The sequence below is a fragment of the Pongo abelii genome, chromosome 9 (genome assembly GCF_028885655.2).
Source record: "Pongo abelii isolate AG06213 chromosome 9, NHGRI_mPonAbe1-v2.0_pri, whole genome shotgun sequence".
Classification (NCBI taxonomy): Eukaryota; Metazoa; Chordata; class Mammalia; order Primates; family Hominidae; genus Pongo; species Pongo abelii.
The window spans coordinates 59,469,771-59,486,535 of NC_071994.2; the positions used below are offsets into that span (position 1 = coordinate 59,469,771).

Sequence of the window (16,765 nt, forward strand, 5' to 3'; positions counted from 1 at the left end):
GGCCTAGCAGGAAGCATCCATTTCAGAAATGCAGAGGAGGAGGAGTGGGCATTCTCAGTGGAGGCAACGGAATAAGCAAAGGCAGAGGGGCAGGGAGCTGGAGCACTCTGGAAGTGGATGATGCACATGGGGCCCAGGGTGATCTGGAATAGCAGGGCAGGTGGGGCTCCCAAGGGTCACACCACAGGCTTTGGAAAGGGCTGGGCACATGGAAAGTCTCAGTAAGCCGGCACAAACCACTGTGATTCCTACGTTCCAGGCTTTTACTCCAATCCTCAGACTGCCAGACAGGAAAAAATATCTGCTTGGTGACAGCCAGGCCTCGGGAGACACGATTCCTACCGCCTAGAAGGGAAGCCAGCGCCTGGTATTTCTGACCTTTGTGCCTCTAAATATATCACTGGTGATGGTGGCTCCTGGCCCTGAGGTTGTGGGCAACCGGCTGAGGCTTCTACAGCCTCCGTCCCTGCCTCTGTGGCTCAGCCAGGGCCTCCTACACCTAGGAAAATCCAAACCCAGGACCTGCTGACAACGGCACCCCAGGTCACCAGATCCAGCCCTTGGCGAGTGTCTCCCATGTGCCAGGCATGGTGCTGGGGGCTTTGCCCCTCTGAGACCCACCACAGCCTGTGAAATACAAACTATCATCCAATTTTACACACGAGGAAACTGAGGCTAAGCCAGACACCACCTGCCCGAGTCCACACTGAGGCAAAAGAAGGATCAGAACCCAGGCCTGGCCAGGCCCAAAGGCCTGTGCACTCTCCTCTAGCCTGTCCCCTCCCTACACTCCCCTTGCACTTGAGATGGTGGCCTCTTCCTGCACATGGCACTCAGAACTGTATTTTCTCCCTAATGCTCTTTCTGCCTCTGGTCTGACAGATTCTCCTAACACCCCTGAGAAGCTGGTGATGCCATTATGCACACTTTATAGATGAAGAAGCTGAGCCCGAAAAGGCAAGACCATACTCCAGGTGTTGGGGCTGAACAGGGGTCAGGGCAGAAGCACCCAAGGCAGCTTACAGGGAGCTCACTGCATAGGACTGGCCCTCAGCAGATGACAGCCACACACGTGGGTTTACAGGGCCCAACCCTCTCCCCTTAGCCCAGGGTTCCAGCTCGCTCCAGGTGGCCCAGTGGGTGGCTGTGTTCCTCACTGCTGCTCAGAGAGCCCCTGAGGCTGAGCATCAAACATTCATCTCTAAGTGGCGAGACACTGGCCCTGGCGGGTGGCTGTGGCCTGAGGTGTGTTCACTGCCCTGCTCTGATGACAAGGCCCAAGGAAGTCATGTTCTTCTGCCCCACCACCTATGTGGACAGAGAAGGTCCCCAGGGAGCCACCTGGCAGGGCTGGGTCCCCATCGAAGCCTCCCCAGGTATAGTAGCCCCCTTGTCAGGCATTAGATTCATATTCTCAGACCCTCCCAGGTGGGGTGAGGTGAGTGTCTACAGAGCATCCTACAAAGATGCCTCATCTGCAAGAGGTGTGAGTGATCGTGGGCATCACGTGCACACCAATGCATGCAGTGCAGTGAGCCAGAGGGCCTTCTGTGACTTATCTCATTGCCTTCTCATGGCAGCCCTTTGAAGTAGGGACTCTCGTTATCCCCTCTTTACAGTTGAGGTGACTGAGACTTACTAAGATCACACTGCTAAGAACCAGCAGACCCAGAATTGGGCCCTGGCAGTCCAGCTCCAGTGTGGCCTGTGCCCATGCCACTAGCCATCTTCTCCCGGCACACCTGCAGTGAGAACCCTGTGAGCACCACGGAGGCCTGTGTGACTGGGAAGAGCTCACATGCTCTCTCCCTGCAGGGCCCCTGACCCTCTGGCTCTCTCACCAACTTCTCTCCAGCCCCACACCCAGCTCAGAGAACTGTTTGTCCCCTAGCATGGTGGCAACCGTGTATGGGACCCACCATCTCCTGCTGGGCACCACAGGCCTTCAGGAAGAGGCCAGAGGCCCCTCATTCCGGCCCTCCGTGCAGGAGCAGGAGCCCCCTCCACGCAGGCCCACCCTGTGCAGGCCCCTGTGGCTGCAGGAGGGGAGCAGAGGGCAATGCGACTGAGCCCTGGGCTGGAACACTCAGGGAACCCACGGGGCGGGCCCCGTCAAGAACAGACCCCACTGTCAGGAGCCAGTGGGGTTCTGGGTAGCTCGACTCTTTCTTTGCATGATTTAGGGGTGGATTTTGCTTTCTTTTAAAAATTATTTTATTTTAGATTTAAGGGGTACATGTGCTTGTTTGTTAAATGGGGGTTACATGTATAATGGTGGGTATGGGGGAGCCTAGTGTGCCCATCACTCAAATATTGGACATTGCACCCAGTAGGGAATTTTTCAACTGTCATCCCCCTCCTAGCCTCCCTTCTTTGGAGTCCCCAGAGTCCATTCCTCCATCTTTCTGTCTGTGTGGAAGGAGCACCACCCCTTCTGATATACCACTGTCCTTTGGCTCCGAGCCCAGCCCCAGATACGCCTCCTCGCTGCGCCTTGAATCCTGGGCACACAATGCTCAGGGCTTTTGCACATCTCACTTCCTCTGCTGCCCAGATGTCACGTGGCCTCCTTCCTCACCTCCTTCAATCTTTGCTGAAATATGACCTGTGCTCACAGTGAGGCTTTCCCTGCCGCACGAGTTAAAACTGCCCACTCCAGTGCGCCCTGGGCTCCTGCCTCTGTCATACCCTGCCCAGCTAGAATATAAGAACTTGAGGGCAGGGATTTTTGGTGGTTTTGTTCTTTGCCCTATTCTCAGCTTCTGGAGCAGCACCTGTCACATAGTAGATGCTCAATAAATATTTGTTGGCTGGATGGATGAATTGGTGCTGACAGCAGCCCCTGGCAGGGAAATGGCTCATGGACTGTGTTTATGTGCAGGCGAGAGTGTGGGGAGAGGAGTTGTGTGCTTTCGGTGCTGCACTGGGGAGGGAAGAGGTGAGGTGAGTGGCATTGTGGGTAGGGGTGCCAGAGCCAGGCTGCCCGGCCAACAGGGAAGGGCTGGGGCTGGCCAGGGTGGAAGGGGCATCCGACGCCCTGCAGAGGCTTGAGAGAAAGCTTCATTTTGCTGCCATGGCTCACACTGAGGCAGCATCTGAGCCTGACCCAGCGAGGCTGGCTCCTGAGCTCCCTGAGCTCAGCTGTCTGGGGCTGCCCCAGCTAATATTAGCTCGTCCCCACCCAGGCTGGCGTCGGCCTGGCGGAGCAGCCCAGCTTCAGAGTGGGCACCACCCATGGGCACCCAACAGGAGCCCCCAGCCCTAGCCCCCAGGCTCCTCCCTGTGCGGGAGCAGCCCTTTAAAGAGGAGACATTCCAATGACCTGAGCTGTGATGCATGGCCTCCGCCCGCCAGCCCTACCACACTGGCACACTTGTCGGCATCTGAGGTCCCTGTGCTTGGCTCCCAACCAAGGCCTGATGTCAGCGGCCCTCCCTCCCTCTCCCCTGGCAGGCGGAAGTTCCATCATCCTCCCCTTTATACCCTGCCATACCTGGGGATGGAGGAAGAGCAGGGACAAGCGGCCCATGACCACAGATGGGGAGACCGAGGCTCACAGGGGCTGTGACCTGCCCAGGACACACAGGGAGCTCAGGAGAACCAAGCGAGAATCCATGCCTGCCTCCCAGGGTGACACCTCTGAAGTCTGCCCCTGGGAGACAGACTGGAAGAAGGGGCCCCAGGGGCCACGGTAGGTGAGGTGACCCCTAGGAGAAGTATTTGACAGTAGAGTCAGGAGCTAAAAGAAGGAAACAGGTGGGTAACAGGTGATGATTTGAATCTTGCAGGGCCGAGAGCTGGTAAAAAGAAGATGATGGAATGCACAACAATCAAGCACTTACTATGTTCTGGGTTCTGGGCTAAGTGCTTAACACATTGGATCCTCCCAACTTCCCTATGAATCACGTGTTATTAATATCCCTCTTTTGAGGCACAGACAGGTTAGGAGACTTATCCAAGGTCACACAGCTGGAAGGTAGTGGGGCTGGGATTTGATCGAAGGCCTCATGGTTCAAGGGGCTATGCTCTTAGCAGAGAAAGGGGCTCCAGGTCATATTCCCAAAATTGTGTAGCTAGGAAGCAGTGGGGAGTGGGGAGATGCAAAGCCCATACACTTTCTACTGAATGCAGAAGCAGGCCCAAAGCACGGGATTTGGGACAGAAACCATCCTAGACTTTGGAGGCGAGAAGTCGATTTTGAAAGCCAGTGACTAATGCCTAGAACTTTCCACAAGCACAGCTACAGAGGAAAGGGGACAAGGAGGGGACAGGGAAGGGAAGGAGATGGACATGGAAGGAGATGGGGAAGGAGAGGTAGGAAAAGAGCCTGGCTGGCCTTTGGGAGGAACAGAGTCCAGGGGCAAGTCAGACTCGGGGGTCGGGCTGGACCAAGTGGGACCTGGGAACTTGTGCATCTTGGTTTTGGAAAACAGTTTTGTGGCCTCGAAGCTGTGGTTGTGGATGGTGGGTGGACTGATGCAGCACAGAAAAGTTTGAAAAGACAGAGGGTTAAGCTGTGAAGAGCTTCATCTGGGCCTGGGTGGTGACAGCAGCAGGTGGGCCCCTGCCTGGACTGGGGTTTGGACCCCCTACTAGCGCTGCCCCAGCCTTTGCCTGTTATTTGCTGCTCCAGGCTCAGGGGATGGAGGGATTGTGCTCCCACGTGAGGCCAGAAAGGAAGGCTCAGCTAGGAACAGGTTCAAATGCAGGGTGCCCATGTCTGCCCTCGGCCTTGAACCCCACTTGCTTATTCTTTCTTTCAGTAAATATCTATTTAGCACCCACTATGTACCAGGCCCTACTCTAGCTTCTAGAGATAGAGCAATTGGAAAAAGAGACAAAAATCCCTGCCCTCATGGACTGTACAGTCTAGTGGGGAAACAGACAATAAACAAGGCAAACAAGTAAACTATATAGTACATTAGATGGTGGTTAATGCCAAGGAGAAAAGAGCAAAGCATGAAGTGGGGAAGGGGCCGGAGAAGTGTCATCTGGGCTGATGATGTCTGAGTATAGACCTGGAGGGGGTGTGAGAGCTGATACCCAAGGGAAAAGCATGCCAGGTGGAGAGACCAGCGAAGTGCAGGTCTTGAGGCAGAAGCACGGGCAGCGCTGGGGAGGAAAGCCATGGAGGCTGGGGGAGGGAGGGAGAGAGAAGCAGACAGCAGAAGGAGATGCTGGGTGTGGGGCACTCAAGCGGAGTCTGCATCCTCTGAGGAAGCCCAGACCCCAGCGTGAGATGGAGCGGAGGGCTGACTTGGTCCGATAGCACTTTGCCAGGCTGGCCCTGGCTGCCCTGAGAGAAGGGCGGGGCAGCTGGGGCTGAGAGAAGAACTCAGGCAAGAGAAGGCAGGGGCTTCCACCGGTGGGTAGCTGTGGAGGGGTGCGATGCAGTCAGATTCCGAGTGTACTTGAAACATGAAGACAACAGGGTTGGCTGATGTCTGAGAGAGAGAGGAGTCCAGGATGACTCCCAAGGTCTACCAGTGGGAGCCACTGGATGGATGCGGTTGCCATGGCTGTGATGGGGCCTCACCCCAGGCCCAGTCCCCCTGCCATCCAAGCCTCAGCCTCAGGAAGGAGCGGCTTGCTTGTGACACTCTGCCAACCCGCACACGCCCATCCAGCCCTCTGTGTCCTGAGGCTGGCCCTCGACTGGAGCCGCTGCCTGCATCAGCACTTCTCAGACTCCACCGTGCATGAATCATCCGGGGAGTGAAAATGCAGATTCTGAATTGGTTTCAGGGCTGGGGTGAGGCCTGAAAGGCTTCATGTCTAACAAGTGTCCTTACGGTGTTGCTGTTGGTGAGAAGGCCACACCTTGAATGGAAGGAGCCCACACCTCTCAGGCCCCAATGCAGCGATGTACCCTCACTCAGCAGTGGCCTCAGCTGTGCTGAGGGGTGAAGGGAACATTCTCCCCCTCCCTGATCTAAGAATCGAGTTTCCCACGAGTATGAACTTTAAGCATCCCAGGTAATTCTGAGGGTCAGGCATGGGTGGGAGTCCTCCAGCAGCCACCCCTCCATCCCCCATAGCAGCCATCGCAAACACCCCTACCTAGCCCTGGCCCCTCCAGCACAGCACCCATCCCCTGCACCCTTCCCCACAGCAGCCCTACACCATAAAAGTTGGCCCCACAGCCTGGCACACAGTAGCTCCAAGTGGGCCTTTCTGCAGCTCCCTAAGGGCAGGAAGCCAAGAGAAGGGCCTGGAGAAGCGGGCAACGGGTGCTGTCCATAGGCCTGAGCAAGCACCCCCAAAAGAGGTGATCCCCCCAGGTCTGTGCCTGCCAGAGGGCTGGGGGAGCCCGTCAGGCAGGGGTGTGATCACTATGCCTTGAATGAATGAGTGAGGACAGGATGAGGCAGGATGAATGAATGTAGGAGAAAGCTTTTTAGACCCCTTCCTGCTGGGCTCCTGCCTGCTCCGGGCCAGGACCTTTGCCAGGATTGCTCACACGTGCCCTGGGGAGGAGCTGGTATGGGAGAGAGAAGGAGAAATAGGGGAGGACTGGCTTGGTTCCCCCAGCTCCTCTGGGAAGCTGAAGCCTAGAATTCTTGGACTCCCAGAATGTCAGAGTTGGGAAGAGCCTTAGCGGTCACTTAGAACGACCTCTGTATTTTACAGTTGGAAAAACTGCAGGATGAAGGGGCGACAGGACTTGCTCAAGGTAGCGCAGCTGGTTTCGCAGCCTGGCTAGATTCCTCTCTAATCCAGGTGTCTGATGCCTACAACCTGGGTCTTGCCTGTGGCCTCATCTCTCCACACACCAGGGCTGGTCTCTAATCCTGAGGGCCTGCCTGTCCCCAGCCCCCAGCTTCCAGAACTGACCTACTCATCACCAGCTCAAATCTCACAAACCGGATGACTCAGTGCCCAATGCATACCCCTCACTCCCAAAAAAATGAGGTGAGCGAGGGCAGGAGCAGCCAGACTAAGTGTGAGGAACCTTGAGGGATGGATTTTCACGTTCAGCAAAAAGCAGGGAGGACACTGAAGTGAGGGGAATAGATGACCAAAACCCCGGAGGTTAAAGGGCTGCCAATGAGGACCAGGGAGGAGGCTGGAGGAAGGGAGCCACAGGAGCTGTGGCTGGGTTCCAGGGCAGAACGCCTCTGAGTGCTGAGCTGAGGGGCGGCCAGCGTTCCCACCATGCACCACCCTGCACAGGCAGCTTCTGATCCTCCCAATCCTCCTGCCATTTCACTCTAGGCCATATGGAGTCCCAGGGGCTGCATGGATGGGAGTGGGAGGACAATTGAGGCATTGTCACAAAAACTTCCTTGGGACTGACAGAGTACCCATGTCAGTCCCAAGGCCCATGGCCTGGCCAGGGAGGGCCCTCACCTGCCATTACCCAGGGGCCAGAACTTGCTGACAGGTTCTGGACAGGTTGTTGGGAAAGAATGGATGGTGGGGAGGGAGAGACCCAGACGGAAATTCAAACCTGGGGCACGGCAAGCCACAGGCCTCACCATCCCTGGAACATGGACAGGAGGCAGTGCTGTGTAATGGTTACAGATAGAGCTCCAGTGTCAGACAGACTGAGGTCTGACTGCTGGCTCCACCACTTATGAGCTAAGTGACCTTGGGTAAGTTACTTAACTTCATTGAGCCTCTGCAGTCTTGTCTGTGACACTGGCGTGATAGTATAGTGCACTCTTGAGAGTCTTGTGAGAATTATTAATAAATGAGGATATATAAATCAAGTCCTTAAGACAGTGTCTGACACTGCGTGATTCAAGAAAGGAAGGGGGTTCTGGAAAATCCTGCTTGGGGAATCCTAAGGATTTGGGTCAAGTCTGGGTTGGCTGACAGGAGAAGGTCTCAATCAGCTGTGCTGTGTCCTTGGAATGCAGGTATCTGTGTATTCCACCTCCCCCAGGAAGGAAATTAATGGGAATAGATAAGAGAAGAACAGCACGCCCAGGTGGGGTTTGGTGTTCTTGTAAAACTGAGAGCCAAAAGAAATTCAGATGGTCAGGCCCTGGGACCAGAGGCCTAGGCTGTGAGTTTGAGTCTCAATGATTCCCTGTGTTGTCTTGAGCAAGTATCTTTCCCTCTCTGAGCCTGTTTATTTTCACTGGATGAAAATATTGACTAGAGGTAGCCTGGGAGCACCCATTCCCTGCAATAGTCCCATGCATATGTGAAGTGGTCCCTACCACCCAAATGGTTCCCCTGAATAAGGACTGGACAGCAAAGCACCCCTTCAGCCTGTCAGGCCCTCCTTTTCCTCTAACCTTGCACCTAGCGGAGGGGAGCTCAGGCTGGGGTGGTGGCCAGGCTGGCCCCAGAGCTGATGGGAGGCAGTGGCTCAAGGCCCTGACCTTTTGGTCTACAGTGAATCCCCTGGTCATGAGACCGCTCAGAATAGCCAGAGGCATTATATTCAGCTGTCGCGGAGTCCTTGAGATCCTCAGCCCAGGCAGTGGACCCTGGAATGAGCCCCCACTGAACCCCCTCCCCCACCTCTGAGACAACCCTCACCTCCCTCCTTGAGAGACTTCAGCCAATCCCCTCCAAAGCTTCTGGCAGAGGCCAGGCTTCCTGCTCAGAGTCAAGGAGCACAGACTCCAAATGCTCTGAGGCGATGTGACACAAAGCACCTGTGAGCCAGGAGTCAGGAGATACGAGTTTCCGAGCCATCCCTCAGCTAACCCGCTCATGAGGGGCCTCAGGTAGAGCACTCCTCTCTGGGCCTCAACTTCCTCATCTGTCATGATAACAGCTCCTATTCTATAGAGTATGCCAGAGGCTTACAGTCTAGAGGAGAGATGAGCGCAAATCAAATAAGGCTGCTAATGAACATTTTATTAGAAATCAGAGAGCTTCTCTCCCAGGAAGGGCCCTCGTTCTGACTCCAACCCAGCCTGGGGGCCGGGGAAGGCATCACTGAGGAGCTGCTGTTTGAGGTGGGGTGTGGGGGATAAAGAGGGGTGAGCCAGAGGAAAGAGTGCTCCAGAGGGCAGGGTATGTGCAAAGGCCCTGAGGCAGGGGACCCTGGCACGTGCAAGAAGCTGAAACCAGGCCGGGTGGTTGGGGTTTGGTAAGCGATGGAGACAGTCAGGTCAGAGGAAACTGGAGGGACAGGCAGGTCCTGAGAGGCCACAGTATGGGCTATGGGCTGGCGAAGCGCTGAAGGGTTCTAAGCAGGCTCGGGTGATCTGACAGGCCTATGAGTTGAAAAGATCCCTGTGGTTGCCAGGTGGAGGATAAACTGGAGCAGCCAGGGGCTGGAGGTGGGAGAGCAGCTGGGGGGCTGCTGGGGAGGTGGGCCTGAGGGGAACCACGGTGGCTTGAGCCAGGATGGTGAACATGGAGGTGGAGGGAGAGGAGAGAGTCTACAGGAGGGGAAATGATAATACAACCAACAGTAGTAATAATAGTAGCCAACATTTATTGAGCATTTACTGTATGCCGGGCCCTGTGGCTCAGGGCTGTCCAAGCATTACCTCAGTTATCTTCACACCAACCCCGTGAGGTCGGTTCTATCATTATTCCCATTTAGCGGTGAAGGGGCTGCGGGGCTGTGATCAGGAGGCACTTGGTTTATGATTTTCATTACTGGGAGGGGGTTGGGGGGAGCTGGAAGAACCATTCAAAGACCTGAGGACCCCATTCAAGGATCATGGGAAGCAGGGGAGCACACTGTGGTGGAGGGCCCTTGGGGTGGCTGGGAGGTGAACATACCCAGCCCCTTCTCCACTGTTCATGGGTCTCCTTCATATGGTACCATGACTCCAAGTGGGGCCCTGGCCTGGGGGAGTGGGCTCCGAGGCAAGGGGGTGCACTGCCTAGAATCCCCTGATAATAGCTCTGTCCCCCAGCCCTCCACATGCCAAGCCACGACTCCAAGAGCCCTGTGTCAGCTGGGACCCAAGGGAGGAACAGAAGCCTCTGGCAGGGTGCTTTATTTCCCGCCACCAGGTAAATTTCCTTCCCTGGGAGCTGAGGGGAGGCCAGTTTTTATCAAGTTCCAAAGAGGCAGTGACAGGGCAGAGAGACAGACACAGGACAAGGGTCAGAGGAGAGGCAGGCAGCTGGGTGGATGGAGGTGGGGCTTCCCCAGCTTGGGGACCATTGGCACTACTTTGGCATTTGGAAGGTCAAGTGACTCAGGAACAGATGTTAACACACACACACAAACACACACACACAGGACACTCTGGCCTGCAGCACAAGGACCACCACTGGCCCTGATGGGACGCAACAATGTCCCTGATGATGACATGCAAATCAGAGACTAAAGCCAAGAGCCTCAGACCTGAGCTGGCCCCCAAGGAAGACAGGAGGGCAGGTTTCAAGCCAGGCAGCCCCAACACTCCCCTGCCTGCTCTCACACCTCTATGACCGCTCTGGCCTCTACCTGGTCAACTCCTCCCTGCCCCTCAAAGGTTGCGCCAGCATCACCTCCTCTGGGGCAGTTCTGATTCTCATGGCCCCAGGAAATCCCTTCATAGCCTTTCCAAACAGTACCATCATCGTCGTCTTGTGTGTGTCAGGGGCACCACCCCCCACCCCAGAACACACGTGGAGCTCATCCTGTCCCAGCTCATCCCCCGACCCCTCATCCCCTCAGGCTGATGCCCAGAGCACAGGAGAGGGGGCCAGGGCAGCAGCTGCCCCAGCCAGCAGCCGGCACTCCTGCCCCTCAGGAACTCAGATGGGCCCTCCCGCCCCGACTATGTAGCCCCTATCTCCAGGGCCAGCAGCAAGGCCCAGGGTAGGTGGCAGCTCCTCAGGGAAAGGTGACCTCACCACCCGTCCCACACACTGACAGTGGCCTGGGCAGAACAGCATCTCTATTGAGGATAGGAAATGCCCTCAGTTAGGCCACTCCAGAGTCCCAGAGACTGAGGCAGTGGGCAGGAAACAGCTCTGGAATCTCATCCTCCTCAAGCACACGCACACCCGGGATGCACAGGACCTCTCTCTCACATACACACGGCACACTGACACACACGTGGGGTCTCACACACACATCACGCACACTGTCACACACAGGATTTCACACACAATCTCTGTCTTACACCTTCACATATACACAGTCTGTCACACACAGGGACCCCCACCTCACACAGCCTCCTGCCTTATGTGTACACGCATGTACACACACACACACACATACAGCCTCACACATGAGCTCCACATATACAGTTTCACACTTGCCACACACAGCCACACACTCACACAGACACACTCATCTCGACTCTCACGCACTCCCCAAATCTCACACACAGCATCTCTCTTACACATGCAGTCTCTCTTCCTTATACACACTCTCTCCCACACAGTCTCATTCTCACACACGCACAGTCCATCCAAAACACAGAATCCGCCTCTCTCTCACACACACAACCCCTGACACAAGGACTCAGGAAGCTTGCACAGAGTCACAGTCTCACCACACACACACACACACACGCACACACACACACGCGCGCGCCCAGAGTCTCACATTTATTCTCATACGCACAAGTCTCTCACACTCACACACAATCTCTCTTACACAGAGCCTCTGTCTCACACATACAGCCTTTCCTTCACACACATATGCAGTATCACACACAACATGCTGGCCTAGATCTAGAATAATGACTTGAGTCCCGACCCGCTGGTGTGAGGAGTCGCGGGGCCCCGTGTGGGGGAGGGGTAAACAAAGGTGACAGCAGAGGCGGCGGAGCAAAGACGGAGGGGGAAGAGGGCGGGCAGGCGGCTGGTCTCTGCGCAGATGAGCCGCAGAGAGGCAGCGCAATGCAGCTAGGCCAGCCGGGCGGGCGGCAGGAAGCCGGGGTTCTAATCCCGCTCTGCCCTCCTCAGCTCCTGAGTGCCCTTGGGCAGGTCCCTCCTCCTACGGGCCTCAGTGCCCTCAACTGTTCCCCGAGGTAGCTGGAAGGGACAACAACCTTCCTTTGAGGCCACTGGGGAGAGAAGGTGGCTCAGACAGGCTGAAGGGGAGCACCCACTAGCACCCACTCCTATCCCAGTACCACCTCACCCCGACCACCAGGCGCCCTGCTTTTCCCTCAGAGTCTGCTCTTCAGTGAGCATTCACTTCAGAGATTTTTTTCAAGACTTTTCTGTACGGTTTTGCACACCAACAGAACCTCAGACCACACTAGCTGGCCCATTTGTCTGCCTTGGGTGAAGGCCACCCGCAGCCTAGGAATGTCCAGTGGGAGGAGAGGGCCAGAGGAGGGGGTTGGAACATGACCCACTGCCCCCTGCCTGCCCTGAAACTCCGGACACTGATCAGAGCCCCAACACTGAGTGCAAAGGGTGGGGCTGGGGGACCCAGCCTCTTGCTCGGGAGTCAGGAGACTGAGCCTACCCCTTGCTTCTGGGGCCAAAGTTGGTGGGGAAGATGCTGCCTAAGGTCAAGTGTGGGCTGAATGGGCAGCTGCTGTAACCCAGGCCTCTGCCCACCCCCACCCCAACAGGCACTAGTTCAACCTCCCATCCCCGTCCTCCAGCCCCTCCCCACAGCTCAGCCACAGCCTCCAGTTACATAACCCTCTAGCTGTGGTGGCCTCTGTCAGGAAAGGGAAGGGGAGGGAAGACCTCTGAGGGTCCCAGTCCACTCTGGGGAAAGGCAGGAGCTGGTAGGCAGCCCAGGGGAGGATAGGGTCCCAGGAGAATAGAGTTCTAGTCCTTCTTGGCCTCTAGCTCCCTGGGTGACCTTGGGGAGGGTCCTCAGTGGCAAAACATGGGCCTGGCTCTCTCCCTATTGCCTCCCCCCATAAACATAGTTGTTCTAGAACTCAAGGTATAAGACTGACCAGCTACCTGCCCCCCCGCCACATGCCATACTGTGTTTGATCTCAGTTAACAGATCTACAAGGTCTGTGCCTAAACACAGACTTTCTTTGCCCATGGGCACTTGAGGGCCCCCCAGGTCTCCTCCCTCCACTCTCCTCTGCAGCTTCCTACCCCTCCCTAGCCCTCTCCCCCTGGCTCTGGCTCAGGCTCCAGTGGGCAGGAGGGGAGACATGCGGAGTAAAAAACAGCAGGGCAGAGGCAGTGCTTTGCCTGGTAGGGGGTGAGGGCAGCTCAGGGATGCAGGAGGGGCTCTGCTTTAAATTCTCTACTCTGCCCTTCCCCCACAGGCCTTAGGGTCTCTCTTTAGGCCTCTAAGGACAGAGCCCAGTGAAGGCTGGGAGTGTCTCTTCCAGAGTGGGTGGATGCTACCAGTTCCTCTTTTTGGGCTCAGTCACTGATGGTCCAGCAGCAAGGCCCTTAAGAGTTCACCAGGCTCCCTCCCCCATTTTACGATGAGGAAACTGATCCAGAGAGGCCATCTGAGGGACCAAGGTCAGCAGCAGCGTGTCCTTTCTTCCTGGGAACAAGCTGGTATGGCTAAAGGGGAGTGGCCCATGAAGACACGCCCACCTCTCACATACCTTCTCCTTGCAGGTTCCCCCTTAAGGACCCCCTCTCCCCACCACCGGATGTCCCAGAGGAAGCACTGGCATAAGCCCAGTGACCCACTCCAACACCCTCCCCTTTCGACAAGGAGGAAGGACAGGCTGTGATCTCAGGATCAGGGGCTCAGAGGGACCACCCCTACCTTACAGCCCAGCCCTCCACCAGCTTCCAAGCCATGGAGATTAGCCATGGAGATGCCCTCTTGACCACCTCCTCAAAATTGCGGGAGGCTGCTCCCTGAGGAGGGGGTGGCTGTCTCAAGCTGCCCAGCAGGCCTCAGGCCTTTTTGGGGGACCATGGCTGGCTCCAGATGCGCCTTTACCTGGACAGGAGGAAGGGCTCCCAGCTTCCCTCCCCACACTGAAATCTCGAGGGCAGTCCATACTTTGACAGTGCACCTCTGCAAAGACACAAATGTTCACGGGCAGGCGCTCATGCACACTCAAACATACACACATGCTCACTCATTCCCACTCCACACTTTACCCACCCAAATACACACCACCACACTTACATAAATATGCACACACAATCTACTCATACACACAAACACACCCATTCATACTCATACATATTAAACTTGGCAATACACATACTGACATACATAGAAAACCACAACCCCGGCAGACACCCTTCCTCTCTTACCCTGGTACGTGCACACATGCGCACACACCCCCTTTCGATTCTGAACTCCCTAGGCGCCAGTACTCCGGTCCACCCCTGCCCGCGGGGAGGCACACAGGACGCTGTATTCCCGCCCTGCTCTTCTGATGGGTAAATTGTCACTTACCCGCGCGTAGCGGGACGAGTACGGGTCCTCGAAGAGCGCCCAGATGCGCGGCTGCCAGCGGCGCCAAAAGCCGCCAGGCCGGCCATCCGGGGAGTCACTGAGCGCCAGGCGCTTGGTCATCTCCAGCTCGTCCTCGCCGTCGCCCGAGTCGCCGGGGCCGTCGGCGTCCGCGTCGTCCGCGCTGTTGTCCAGAGGAGCGCCGCCGAAGCTGTCCAGCGCCTCCTCGGCGTCGCGGTGCTGGCGGTACGTCATCCAGCAGCAGGGCTCCACGTCGGTCTCGTCGATGCCCCAGAAGGCCAGCTCCTCCTCGTAGAGCGGCCCGCACACGTCGGCCGGGCAGTGCAGCTTGCCCGTGCGGTAGTAGTTCAGGATGTGCGCGAAGACGCCCGGGTGGCGGTCGAAGAAGAACTCGTCGGCACGCGGGTCATAGTCGAAGTGGCTGTGGGCGTCGGGCTCCGCCAGCCAGGCGAGCCGCGTGCCGGGCAGCGTGCGCAGGGTCGAGCGGTACGTCTGGTGGCGCGTGCCGCCCACGTTGATCACGATGCGCTCGCTCTCGTCCCCTTGGCCCATCGCGGCGCCCCCTTAGGCATGGCGCGGCCCAGCGACACCCATGGGAGCGGCCGCCAGGGGGAGTTGGCGCCGGGGAGGGGGGCGCGCGCCCTCTTCCCCCCTCCCCCCAGCCGTCGGGGGGAACAGAGGCCCGCGGCTCTGGCCACCCCAACGAGCGAGCCAAGCCTCTCCGGGCGCTTTCTGTCGGGTGCCGGTCCAGGGGAATGTGCGCGGGATCCCAGGGGTCTCTGGGAGCCAGATGTGGGAGGGAGCTGGTCCGGCAGCGGAGGAGGCAGAGGAGGAAAGAAGGGAGGGAGAAAGGGAGGGAGGGAGGGAGGGAGGGGGAAAGAAGGAGGGGGGCGGGCTCAGCGGCGAGCCCCGGGAGGTGGGGAAAGAGGGTTGGGGGGCCGGGCTCCCGTCCCCATCTCCGCGGGAAAATGGAGAAATCGGCACAAAGCTTTTGGGGGAAAGGTCAGCCGCTCCCGGGGCCGGACTAGAGGCCAGCCCCCAGGAGGGGGAGGGGAGGAGACGGGGCCGGGAAATTCGCGCTCCTCTGTGCGGTGGTCGGCGCGGCGCGCTCTCGGCGCGGGGGAGATGGATGCCGCCTGCCTTCCTCCCTGCGTGGCCGGGCTGCAGCTCGGGACGCAGGGCGGGCTCCGGCCCCCTCCCTCTCTCCTTGCTTGGCTGCCTGCTCCCCCCGGCGGCGGGCCCGCCTGCCCGCCCGCCCTCCTCGTTCCTTCTCCCCGCCTCCTGGAGGAGATGGCGGGCCCCCTGGGCAGGGGCACCCGGGGTGTTGCTCGTGCGGCTAACGCCGAGCGCTGCTCTCCGTGAGCCCGGGCTCGAGCTGGGGTTCCGCTAGGCTGCGCTCGGACTCGGGCTCCCGCGGCGGTGCTGAAGGGACAGCTCCCGGCGGTCGAGGAGCTGCGCGGGGCCAGGCGGGGGTTCTCCTGGCTGGGTTTGATTTGCGGGGCCGGCGGGCACTGGCTCCGGTGCCTCTGCGCCCCGCACTCCGCTCCTCGCTTCGGGCAGGCGGTGGGCGCTGCCGGCCGAGACGGGGGGCTGCGGAGGTCGGGCGGGGAGGCGGGGGTGGCGGGTCCGGGCGCGGCGAGGTGAGGCCGGCGAGGCCGGTGAGGCGAGGAGCGGAGCGGCCGCTGCCGCCGCCGCCGCGACGCTGCTGCCGCCCGGGCTGCTGCTCCGCTTGCTGCTCGCCCGTCGCCTGCTCGTTCGCGCGGTCCGCGTCCAGCCCGCCGCTCTCCGGACACGGGCACACGGCGCGCGCAGCCGCACTCGCCCCCGGAGGAAGGCGCCGCGCTGGGTCCTAAAAAGCCCTGATTCCGCGCCCCCCTCCCAGCCCCGCACTGAGCCCGGCCTCCCTCAACCTCGGCGCTGGGGGCGCCCGCCCCGCGCGGCTCCTGCTGCTCCCGGGGGACCCGCCCACGCCCCGCCCTCGGGGAACGCCACTCCAGGGGCGGGGGCTCCGAGAGACGTCTGGGCCCGCGCCCCCGGGTCAGACTGAGGTGAGAAGGGCGTTGGCACCCTCCCCTTGCCTTCCAAACCAGGGACCATCTGATACCTGATGAGACAAAGCTCTCCCGGAGTTTTGTCATCAGAGACACCTTGGCCCGGACCAGTGCTGACCGCTCCAAGGAATCCTTTAATACCGACCGTTCTCGCGGAACCTGGAGGCCCCCTGTTCCTTCCATGGGTAATGTCTTGCATGAACCCCAACACACACACACACACACACACACACACACACACACACACACACCCACGTTATCCTCTACGCCCTCCACTAACAATCAATCCTGGACCCCTATTAACCGCTTTGGACTCCTTACTGACCCTGGGCCCTTCATAGCTTCAGACAGAGGGAGTCTCCCATGAGTGCCACATCGATCCAAGCTCGCTGACTCTCCCACACTAACCCTGGATCCCTAGGTGGAGACCCCTTATGAAAAGGGCCTTCTGCCCTCAGAGGTCAGAAGCAGCAAC

The 16,765-nt window shown here is 58.4% G+C and overlaps 1 protein-coding gene across 2 annotated transcripts in view; it reads right to left on the bottom strand.

Moving 5' to 3' along the window:
- The window catches only part of KCNC1 (potassium voltage-gated channel subfamily C member 1), a 52,146-nt gene extending 36,142 nt beyond the window's left edge, over positions 1-16,004 (bottom strand). Inside the window, exon 1 of one of the 2 annotated variants that reach the window (XR_008511602.2) lies at positions 14,222-15,865. Coding sequence is in view for 1 of the 2 variants with exons in the window: in XM_024255414.3 (XP_024111182.1) it covers positions 14,222-14,791 (570 nt within the window). In the remaining variant the exon portion in view is untranslated. Of the gene's footprint in view, positions 1-14,221 lie in introns of both variants that reach the window. The other variant, XM_024255414.3, reaches the window with a different exon arrangement.
- Between the last annotated feature and the right edge of the window lie 761 nt (positions 16,005-16,765).